The sequence below is a fragment of the Melospiza melodia genome, chromosome Z (assembly GCF_035770615.1).
Source record: "Melospiza melodia melodia isolate bMelMel2 chromosome Z, bMelMel2.pri, whole genome shotgun sequence".
NCBI lineage: Eukaryota > Metazoa > Chordata > Aves > Passeriformes > Passerellidae > Melospiza > Melospiza melodia.
This window is the reverse complement of record NC_086226.1, coordinates 69,033,611-69,045,726: the sequence shown is the minus strand read 5'-3', so window position 1 is coordinate 69,045,726 and position 12,116 is coordinate 69,033,611. Positions and strand designations below refer to the sequence as shown.

At 42.0% G+C, this 12,116-nt stretch overlaps 1 protein-coding gene across 2 annotated transcripts in view; it reads right to left on the bottom strand.

The window, feature by feature from the left end:
• Positions 1–11,082, bottom strand: part of SVEP1 (sushi, von Willebrand factor type A, EGF and pentraxin domain containing 1) — a 118,556-nt gene extending 107,474 nt beyond the window's left edge. For both annotated transcript variants that reach the window (XM_063180814.1, XM_063180815.1), the window contains exon 1: positions 10,564–11,082. In XM_063180814.1, the coding sequence (XP_063036884.1) occupies positions 10,564–11,082 (519 nt within the window). The remainder of the gene's footprint in view (positions 1–10,563) is intronic.
• Between the last annotated feature and the right edge of the window lie 1,034 nt (positions 11,083–12,116).

Here is a 12,116-nt window from a genome sequence, read left to right as displayed (position 1 = left end):
ACAGATATCTCAGGACTATTTAATTCTGACTAGCAAATAAGCACGGATTTTATTTTACAAAATTAGACTGCTACAAATGCCCTTGGAAACTCCTGAAACAAAAACCTCCATGAACTTCCAAGTAATCAAGAAATTTGAATGTTACTCCAAAACAGTTTCCCAAGAAATTGCCTGGTCCCGTGAAAAATTGCTTAGCAAGACCTTTCAAAAGATGTGGGTTTGAGTAAGTGGAAAGCATCAGTGAAAGACCATCTTTGAGGAGTAAATGACTATTTTTGAGAGGAAAATATGCCTTGGCTACACAACCCTCAGATAAGGCAAGAGCCAACATCTTTTCTGCCCTCTGCAACCCCCTCTGCAAGACAGCACTTCTGTCACACAGACACGGACTGAGCCAGCAGGTAAGAGAGCATGAAGACATCTTCCTGCTGCCCAGAAGACTTGAATATTCAGGCACCAGGGAATCTGAGTAGAGAAACAGACAGACAAACAGACAAGATTGCTACATATTGCCCCTAGAAATCAAAACAAAACAAAGTGACTGACCAGCTTGGCCCTCATGTCTTGCAGCTGTAACTCTAGACACAGAATCCCTGCTGCATAAAAACAGAGGAAAACAAAAGGGAGGGAAAGAAACATTCAGCATGGAGGGGGGGCAAGGAAGAGGTGGGAAAGAAGACAAAAGTCTATTATAAAACAATTTGTCTATGTCTGCTGGTCCACTTAGTATTTTTTTTCTTTTTGTGAGAACAAGAGGACAGGCCACCAGCCTGTCAGTGCTGCTGACAATCCAAGTATCAGTCTCCATTCCTCTTCTCTGCAATATTTGTGCAGCATTTCACATAATTTTTGTTTTCTCTAACCCTGACTTACATCCCTCTATTCTGAGTAATCTCTTCTCCTTCCCTCTCCAAAAAGCTGGTTTTCCCCGAAGAAAATGTTCATGTATTTTAAAATGTTTGTTCAACCCCTAAACTTGTTTAACCCCTAAACTTGAAAGTACATGCAGAGATTGTTCATCAGCACCTGCCAACTTAATGGACTGCATCTACATAAAGATTACTTTTTTTCATGATAAGGCTTTCCAGTCCCTTCATAAATCATCAGGTTCTTCATAAATACAGTTTAAAACCCTCTAAATGGTACTAGTAAGTTTAAAGGATCCTGAGAACCTGTTTCTTTCACATGAATATCCACATCTGCTTCTGATTTTACCATCAAAAAACTGAGCACCAGCCATAACTCAAATTACAGGGCTCAACAGCCTGTTAAATTGAGAATTTAGACCATTTGGTCAATACTATAAATTAATAGGGGACAAGTATTAACAAAACAAAACAACTATTGCTATTGATGATTCAATAGAAATTCATGGGGCCACTAAAAATACCTAGTCTTTTACCATTTCAGTAACTAGTTTGTTGTCTACACTTCCTTCAGAGGAGTAGTAGATCAGTCAGTTTCAGTAATCCTTACAGATTTTAAATAAAACATTCTTTTCACATTAGCAAAAAGTTATTACCATCTGTATTGTGTTCAGTCACTGTTTGGTGTTTGGTGTGTACAAATATCTGGCAGTCTAACCAATTTTTTGTGCCAATAAAAGTCCTTAGAATTAAAATATGAAGTCTTGTGCAACAAAAGAGTTATCATACAAAATCCTTCTCTAGAAATTCACTACTGTAATGGAAAAGTAAATCCTATCAGTACAGTCACAAAACCAGCTAAATCCTAACTTCTGCATTTTTAATACTAACATGGGTTTGTACCACAAAATTAGGAGATGAGCAGTATTGAAGGGCAAGGACTTCTTCAGTCACTTGACAGCCACAGCAATGATGTTGCCAAAGGTTCTTTGTTACTCTCTCAACTACATCTTCTGCATGTAATCCATAAACATATGATCTTGGGTCTGATTCCTGTCTTTACTCTCTCTTTTGATTTTAAAGAAGATTCTGGTCATACAGAATTGAATATTAGTATATCTATCTAGAAGGAAACAAGTTGAAATGTGTTACCCTCTCTCACTTTACAGACCAAGCCAGGCTGTAACATCATACAGCCCCAGCAGTAGCTTGCCTGAAAATGCTTAAGTTGGAGCCTAACCCTCAAAATAACATTATTCAACATTCACTTTGCAGGAAAAAACACTACAAAGCAAATATTATTTCTTATAGATCAGGAAGAACCACCACTGCATCTCAGAAGCAAACCAGAAAGCTTTCCACTAGAGAGCCATTCAGCTGTTCTAGCCCAAAAGACCACCTACACTGGATTTCCTTTCCCTTTAGGAATGACTTAAAACATACACACCAGGGGGTGAGCTCTGAATAGAACGAAATTATTCATACAAAAGAAATAATTTCCATTTTATAATATTATAGAATTAATTTAATATCCATAATGAAACATATTTGTTATTAAGCCTATATTAAAATGAATGAATGTTAGTTTATTACAAAAAACACTGCACAGATTTGTTCCATGTATTCATAACAATACTAAAACAGTACATACTAATTTGTCATAGGTGGCCTCAGAAGCAGATCAGCATTCCCATTCACAAAGGGAAATGGCAATGCTAAATATCTTTGCCAAGCTCAACTCTGTTCCAAGATTTCTTTGCTTTCACCCCTCAGGTAAAAATGTTCAAATCTGACAGGAGATTTTACATAAATAAATATTCTATAAAGAAAAAAATAACCAGTACTGTGATCAAGCATAGCTTTTGGTGAAGCTGAGACATCTTATCACTGAATCCAGAGCACTCTTGAGGAACCTGGTCATCTCCCAAGAATAATGCAGAGCTAGAGTGTGACAAACACAGGTCCCCTGCATCAGGAAACTGTTGCCAGGTGAAGAATTGTTTGCACCTGGTAGGTGGCTGTTCTTCAAAAACCACTGGCCTATGGAGGCACACAAGGCTGATTCTGTAGGAAGAAGATCTGGAAAGCAACCCAGACCAATTTTGCAAGCTTTTATGAGTTCACCAGGCAGTCAGGTACAACTTTGAGGTTTCTCATCACCAGGGATCACCAGTCTCCTGGGACAGAAAGCATGCACAGAGGGAAGGGAATATAAGGTAATGACTTTGGGAAAATTATTATCATATGTATAGTTTTTTCCCTGGAAAAATCTATGAATATGTATGTAAAATATAGTGTATAAACAGGAGCTTTTCCTGCACTCAGCAAGCAAGATATTTCGGAGGAGATATCCCCTCATGCATCCAACTGAACAAAGAATGTCTGCTTCTTAGTGTTGCATTGGTGCTAAGGAGTTTTATTTTATTGATTTTGGGTGCATAAAAGAACTGTCTACACCTCCTGAGCTCCCTCTCTAAAAGAGCAAATACAGTTATTCCATCACATTTTCTTTTGGTCACTATACGTTGCTCTTTTCACTGCTCAAATTGAATGAATCTTATCCCCTCTTTAGGTTTCAAAAATTAACTAAAAGATAGTCCCCAGTTAGAGGTTTTGGCTTCCAACCTTTCCCACTCTTCTCTGCACTGCTACACAGGCCCTAGAGAATAAGCTGTCACCTACCTAGAAGAAATTAACTAATTTTAAAGCTTCCCTCGGATATTTCACTAGCAAGAAATGCAATCTTGATTCAAAGAAAAGATGTACCTATAGAAATCTGGATATTTAAAATACTTAAATAATTCTTTCAGTAACTGGAAGGCATGATCTGAGTAAATCTCACAACTATGTCAGACAACCCCACTATGTGGATGAAAGCACACAGGTGAAAGAGCCAGGCAAGTTCATGGCCAGGAAATGTACTGACAGGACATCTCAGTAAAGACTGACAGATCTAGTAATGTTCAGATGGGGGAAAAGAAGGTTTAAGGTCCTCTTATCCATGCATATTATATAAATACTTAATGAGGGGGGGAGTAAAAAAGATGTATACAGAATCTTCTAATTGGTAGCAAGAGGCAAGAAGCACATATTTAATTACCAACTTTCCACTTAAAGAGAGGAAGCAATATTTCTGCTGTAAGAGTAATCAACCACTGAAACAGGTTTTCCAGAAGGTTTGTGGGCTCTCCATCCCTGGGTATATTCAAACACCAACTCAGAACACAGTCTTGAGCAGCCAGAATGAAAGCAACCCAAAACTGTCACTAAATGGTTTCAGTGACGGTTTTTCACTTTTTAACCAACTAAACAACCCAAAACCATCACTGGCTCTACAATGATAGGAGCTATAACACAGAATTTTGACTCACACAGTTGTGTTAGGACTGCTAGATATTGTGATTTGAAATTCTGTGGCTTGCAGTTTTGAGCTCTGAACTACAAAAACAGAATGCACCTTGTTTCCGGGAAACAACTAACCTGCATATCCTTCATCTTCAATAATTCTGATGTCTTCTAAACAGGACATTGAAAAACAGGGCATGTTATGAACATAGATATTTTCTGAGCTCTTGTGCTATATAACTTTTAACAACTTCATCAAGACTTTGCAAAGTTGCTGGAGGCCTTTATATGCAGCCGTGTTGCGTGCTATACTCAACACAACAGTTGGTAATAGATCTCAGTTTGATTTAAGAAATGAAAAATCCTAGTTTTCTTGTCTGTGAGCAGTCTCCATCATTAAAATTGCAAAGATGTTATTTGATTTCTTTAGTACTGCTCTGGTCTTCTGCTAATAATAAAAATAGGGACTCAAAAATATTTTACTAAATACATAACCGATTTTCGTGTATTTTCAGACCAAGCAGTCACATCACTATTGACTAGTACATCTGCCAAATACTTGTTTCTTTTGTGTTTGCTTTAAGCATTTATTACTTTAAATAAGCAGGGGGAAAGAAGAAAAGCAGAACCGAATAATTAGTTCCAAAAGGACAAACACAATTCATGACCTGGCCCATCTACTGCCAGCTGTCACTGCTCAATTATCATCTGAATACTTCCCCCCCCCCCCCCCCCCCCTTTCTCCAGGACTGCTAGAATTGAGCAACACTAACACAAAGTTATCACTGATAAGAGATGTCCCAGACCAACTGGGTGTGGGGGAGTGCTTGGGAGAGAAACCCAGCTATCTGCTTAACTGTTCATACTGCCCACGCTTAGCAGAGCACCACAACTCTGAACGTTACAGCTCTTCACAGACTGCTGCTTACATTCAAGGATGCTCTTCATCTTCCTGGTTGAGGTTGCCAGTGAGACCTTGAAACAGAGGGATTACTATAATTTTAAAAGAGCTTTTGTTTTGGATTGTGTTAATGTCATAGAGAAGTTAGCAGTCCCAAAATTTAAGCAGTTTCCTAGTCCTACAAAGAACCTGTTGCTAAAAGCAATAGTGCTTTTAATTTCTGCACCTAGTAAAGTCAGAAAATTCTTAGCATCACAAACATGCAGCCTCACCTGCAAAATCTGACTCACAGATTCCAGTAGCATATGGAACTGGGGGACAAAGGATAAAATATGTATCACAGAACATGTAAAATAAACATTCAGAAGTTTAATGCTGAGGCTTTTGTCAGGAACTACTGCTAAATATTATGTATTTTGCTGTAAAGACCTCTCATAAGCTTAAAAAATGAATTAAAAATGAACCAACTTATTTTGTCCTGACTTCTTCAAAATTTTAATGTTGTGAATTTATTCCTTCTCTCAGAACAAATCACTCAGCAGTTTTTCTGGTTTGTCTTTGTAGCTCTGAAGTAAAGCACATGATAAGACTGATTTCTCTGTGAGGGTCATAACTTTTAAGGACTGGGGATCAGAAGGGGCTTATTGTCAGACCCTTCCAAAAGAGGCTCTGAGATGACAACAAGAAATGGTTTTCTCATGAAAAGGAATCTCTATTCCTGAAACATTTGGGATGATATCATCCAGACACCATAATGGTGAAATGTATCATTCATTGTATTGTTGGTTCTGTATTACATCCACAAGATTTGTTTTAGTTTGTGCAGCAATATCTACACCAGGCTTCCAAATTACACGCTTCTCATTAGACTAAAAGGCAAGGCACAATTTTGTAAGCACAAGCACAAGAATTCCAAAGAACAGGTTTTCAACTAAAGAAAGTATTAACCCTGATTAGGCAGACACAGATATTATGCTAAACAGAGCACTTTTTGTCTGTCCTGACCAAAAGGTCAGAGAAAAATTAACTACTAAAAAAACCTCTAAAGATAGGTATATTTCAGGCTTGGTCTAAGGGCAAGGAACAATGTGCAGATGTGTATCTTGCCTCTGACCCTGCCTTATTAATCTTGTGAACAAACTCCATGCAAGGTTGGAGTATGCAGGACCAGTACTCTTCACAACACCACACTGATTGCAACTGGACACTTAGAGCTGACACCAGTGATGGTTGACAGGAACACTACTTGCAATTCAGTAATCCCTAACTAACAGCTCTGCAATTGCAAAGGTGGCCACAGAGGTAAACCAAGTTGACTTTTTGATTTTTTTTTACTACCATATCTTTAACACAGACTTCCAAAGCCATGTCAAAAACACTGTCAACCAGTCAGTTAGCTCTAGTTGACCTAAGCCATCATCGGATATTTAGAACATGATGCCAAAGATAACCTAGAATCTACTACTCTCTCATTATTAGCTGCAGATTTTGCAGAGAACATAGGAACAAAAATCCATGAACACATGTTTGATAACCAGACAATACACATGATTCTGAATGTTCATCTTTTTAGTGAGAGGGCATTACTTTTTTGAAAATTAAAAAAACTTAACCAAGTACACGGTAAGAAAAGATTTTCAGTTCTTTAGCTCCAATAAATTTTTCATTTTAATTTGAAAATGAGATTCTGAATCTGAAAATGCATTGAAAACAAAAGCTAATTTTCCTAGTGGGTAACAATGTTGCATCTTGTACTTTTGTCATACAGAAGAAACAAGTTACTTATTTAGAAACATACTTAGAAACAAGTTACAGAAGCCACTGTTACTTATTTAAACAAGCATTAAATAAGCATTAGAATTGTTTATCCTAAACTGATATGTGCTTACATTCTTTTGGGGGACATTTTTTTAATATTTATTAACTGTAACACAGAGCATGGTATTTGACATGCTGGTTGGACATTCATCACACTCCCCCAAAATCACATTAAATACAAACACCAGATTTCAAAGACCAGATTCTCAGAAATGTGTAACCTTGCTCTAGGTGACAAACCTTCCACTTGCATACACCTATACCTATATTGACTTCAATGGAGTGAAGATGAATTACAAAAACAAAAAAAATTACCTTTTAATGCAACAATTATTTTTATAACACAGAACTTCCAAAGGCTCCCTCAGCTACTCCTTTGCCAGATTTTTTACAATTGACTTGGCTGAGCCTGTCTGAGTACTACCTCTGACTTCTGCTTGACAGTAGTGCACACTTATAACTTCCACTTCAATTACGAAGAGAAATTGTTCCCATTTTACTTCCACTGGAAGACAGAAATTAGACTATCTTCTTTTAAAAATTGTATCTTTTTAGAAGATACAATTTTATCAACACATTGCTATGTGGAGTAGTTTAAATAATTTTATTTTTATCTTTTGTTTTTTTAGACCACCAAAACTAATGCAGCTTCAGGATGTTTAAACTGTCCGTCAAAATAGATAGCGCACCAATGGTGGCATATATGTAACTGTGACTCTCAGCTGCTAAAACAAGAACCCATTAAGCTTCCATGATTGCATGATGACCCCTCAGTTCTGTTTCAAAGCCCATCTGGTAACAAATGCACATCCTTCTCACAAAACATAATGGGTGGTGTTAGCAGTGGCTATCTCTCAGAAGCTCCAATAGAGTTGCCTATAGGTCTCTCAACACTTTTCACCACTGAGGTCTTTTGGCTTTAGTTGCATTCCTTAAGCATCAGGAAGAACACTTGCTTTAACCTGTTTGTATTTTCAATTCTGCTTTGGTTCTTTCTTGCTGTCACAACAGCTCTGTAGCTTTCCATAATGCAATAAGCAATCTGCTTAACATAAGCTGCATGTGGTTTGTGCTGTCCCACCAACTTATGCTGTGAAAAACTGAAGCCAAAGAGTTTTGAATTAATGAGCTCATCTTCTTCCCCTTTTTAAGACTGTTTGCATGTGCCTTAAAAGAAAGACTCCAAAAATGAGCACTTGCTAGCTCAAGCATGGCACAAAATCACAAACAGGGTGGCAAACCCAAACATCAATAGAAGTTCAGCCATTCCCATCAGGATTCTTTCTCTTGCCACTGTCTCTTGTGGTATATTCGGCATATTTCTGTGAATCACATAGAATTTATCTTTAACAGGCAGGGTAGGAATGCCAAAGTGTGGTCTACATGGCAAAAGTTAGTAAGGACAGCTTTGACAAAACACAGAAACTCTGCAATAAACTTGTCTGCAAAGTACCTTTGGAAAGGATGCAAAGCTGCAGTGTCAAGGAGAACTCTCTTATGTTTTTCAAAGAAGATGGACGCTGTGTGGTTGTGCAACTGCTTTTAGGATGATGTTTTGCTGCCACAGGTTTTGAGACAGCTACTGCTATGTAAATCTTGCTCCTGTTCACTCATGTTCCCAGGTCAGACACTAACTGGCCTGATGACCTTGCAGAATTCACTTATCTCTCTGCCTCGGTGGTTTCAGTGGAACTGTCACAGATGTGAATTAATGACTTTGAGACCTACCAAAGAAGAGGGCTGCACAACGATTTAAGTGCTGGGTTTATTCTAACAATGCACTTTCCTTCATTTTCTATTACTATAACACATAAGTGATACAATCACAGAGACTTTGTAATGCTTTGCAGATACTTTTGAGTTTGGAAAAGCAGCAGAGGATTCTGGTCAGAAGAATAAGGAATCCCAAGTTAAAGTGTAAAGGAAAAGGAAGAATTCAAAAAAAGGACACATTTTAGAAAAATGAAAGAAGAAATAATTATGGTTGTACCAAAGTGCAGTTAAAAACATACGGAAGCAGTCTAAGAGTCCAGAGGGAATAACAGTTTCATTATACTTTAAAAACTTTCTAGATTTATTCCAACAGTAGTATTTTAAACTTAGAATGGTAATTTTCTGAAGAGTGTCTAGAAAGGAGAGTATTCTCTGAAGATGTTAATTTGTCTGACATGAAGAAATCATACCAAAGAAAACCACAGTACAGTATCTTTAACCAAGAGCTAGTAAACAGACCGGAATTTAACCTTGTCATTCTATCTTAATTTTCCCTGTCACCATGTGAATATTTTTCTTCCCACATTCTTATAAGAACACAGTGTAAAATGACAGTCATGCTGTTGCAGCCATAAAGTTTAGTTCAAGAAACTAAATTGTAGGTTTCTGAAGGGATTTTTTGTTTATTCCACTTTAAAGACATCATTAGTCAAGATTTTGTATCAAGATGACAGATGGTATTTCTTAAGCTTATATTTTGTTTTTAACGGTTATTTTTAACTTGTATCATTAACTTTTTCACACAACACCCCTGGGATGGATATATATTGAAACATGGCTTCACAGTGGAAGATCTAATACAAGCATGTGTTTTCCTAAAGCAGGTTTGGCATGTGCAGCTCTGAGCACATTTTAAGTGAACTTGCTTTCTCCTGCCAAAAGTGAAGAAGAGAATAATCTCTGCCAATTTCATATGCCCAGCAGTGACGCACCTCTTGCAATCTCGCTCCTCAGCTCCAAATGAGAATGCGTAAGTGTTTCAAGACAAGTGCACCCAATGTTCATCTACAGGACACTACCAGAAATAAGATTTTTTAAAAAAATTTAAAATTGCAAATGAGACTTGGTTTGGTGGTTGTTTATGAACACAGAGGCCAAATGACAAGGAAGAGCTGGGCCTAGCCTTGTGAAAAAAGCTTCCTGGGTAGACTGGCTGTCCCTTGACCATCAACCGAGAAGTCTCCCCAGTATGACCAAGTGCCAACACATGTCCAGGGGCTGCCTAGACCAAATTTCTGCTATGGGTCCGTATGACAGCATGAAAAGTGATTGTGTTACGGTGTCTGGAAATGCTCCTGGGGACATGCCTCTACTTACTGGTATACTGCACACAGCTTAAGGTGACCTTTGTAAGTCATCAGCAATTAAAACAGACACCTGGCAGGCAGGTCTGACAGCTAGCAGGCACTCAAGTCCCGCTGCCATGAAACCAGGCAGGCATTTCAGATGCCAGACTTGACTCATGTATCACTTCTGAAATTGAGACACGGGCTCCATGTCCCTTCAAAGAGCGAATTTCACACGTTTGCTTGCAAGGGCAGCAGAAAACATGGGAGTTGCAGGCGCAGATAGCACGGGAAGATAGTGACTAATTGCTCCGACCAGACTATTCTGCATCCCACACCCCATCATACAGCCCTACACCGCTCGTCGCGGAACACCCTCGAGCAACGCAGAGAGCCACATTCCCACACCCCACACTGCACAGCACGGCACACCGCACGCCCCAACACCCCACGCACTATCGCGACTCGCATCGCCGTGCCTTCCCTCGATGCCGACACGCCGCCCTGCCACAGCGCACCCCGCACCGCCCGCCGCTCCCGGCGCCCCGCGCTCCGCGGAGCCGCCCCGTCTCACCGCCGCCTGCTGGAAGGCGCCCTTGGTGTAGGTGCCGCCGCCGCGGTAGGCGATGGCGGGGATCTCCCGTCCCAGCAGGGCGCACTTGTGCTGCTGCGGCCGCCGCCGCGAGATGTAGTCCACGCGTGGCACCACGTTGCTACGCGAGGAGAAGGTGACGATGGCGACGCGCGTGGCCGCGGGCACCACGGGGAAGTCGGAGAGCAGCTTCTTGACGAAGCGCAGCTCGCTGAGGAAGTTGGCCGGACCCACGCTCGACGACTCGTCCACCAGGAACACCAGCTCCAGCCGTCCGCTGCGCGCCCGCAGGCGCCGCACCTGGCGCTTGAAGGCGCGCCCCAGCTTCTCCACTTTGCTCTCGGTCGTGTCGGGCAGCGGCGGCGCCTCCAGGGACGGCGACGCGAAAGTTGGGGCGCGGAAGAGGGCGCCCGGCTGGCCGCCCGGCCGGCCCTGCGGCGCCGCCGGCGACAGGGACAGCGACAGTCCCCCCCAGCAGCAGAGAGCCACCAGGGGCCACATGGCGTGGCGGCGGGCGCCGGGAGACGCCGGCGGGCGCGGGAGAAGAGCTGCTGGTCGCCCCCTGACGCCCCACCTCTTCTCCACTCGGAGAGGCGTCCGGCCTGCCTCTGTGCCTCCCTGCCGGCCTCCCCGCCGGCCCTCGCAGGTATCCGCGCCCTTTAATCCCCCGCGGCTGAGGCGCTGCCCCTCGCACGCCCCTCTCTCCGTTTTCCCCTCCTCGCCTTTCGGTAGCGTCCCCCCCCGTCCCTCCCCGCCTCCCGCCGCCCCGTCCCGCCCCGATGGGTCCCGCACGGCTGGCGGGGGCCAGCCCGACCGCGGGGCGGGTGGCGGTCACAGGGAAGCGAAGGGGGGCGGAAAGGCAGGACCCCCCGAAAAGCGAGGAGCGCCTTTTCCGCTCCCTCGCAGCGCGGGTTGGAGCTGCTGCTCACGGGGATGGAGTGAGGGCTTGCACTGACACGTGCTGAATTAGTCGTGGTTAATTCAGCCCTTTGTTTTGCGGGGAGGATGCGCCTGCGGCTGGGAGGTTTGAAGGGTCCATATGCTCAGGTCTCGCTCCTGGCTCTGTCACAGTCTCCCTCTCTTGTTCAGGGGCGCACTTCAGCCGCCGGAGGACTCAGCTTTTCAACTTCCAAGATGTAGCAATACTTTATTTATGTACGTGTCACACAGTGACAGCGAGGTGTCCAGATACGTGAGGTGAGTGTCCACAAGGGTGTGTGCATGAAGGACAGGGACAGCACTTGCATATGTACATCAACATGTGTTTGCAAACATATACACTGACGTAGCAACAGTGACAATAAACTGTGCGTGTTATGAAAATTCCTGGTTGCCAACTGTGACATTACTGGCCATTTCTCTGAAGAGATCCTGTGCTGTCTTACTGTCTGTGAGTCACTTTAGGAGAGAGATACACTCGCAATGAGACCTCCTGCCAAATTCAGCACCCACTACCCTTCAATCAGTCTCAGTACAGATTTAAATCTCAAGAATATTATGAGATGAGAACTTGGGTTTGTTTTAGCCATTGATTT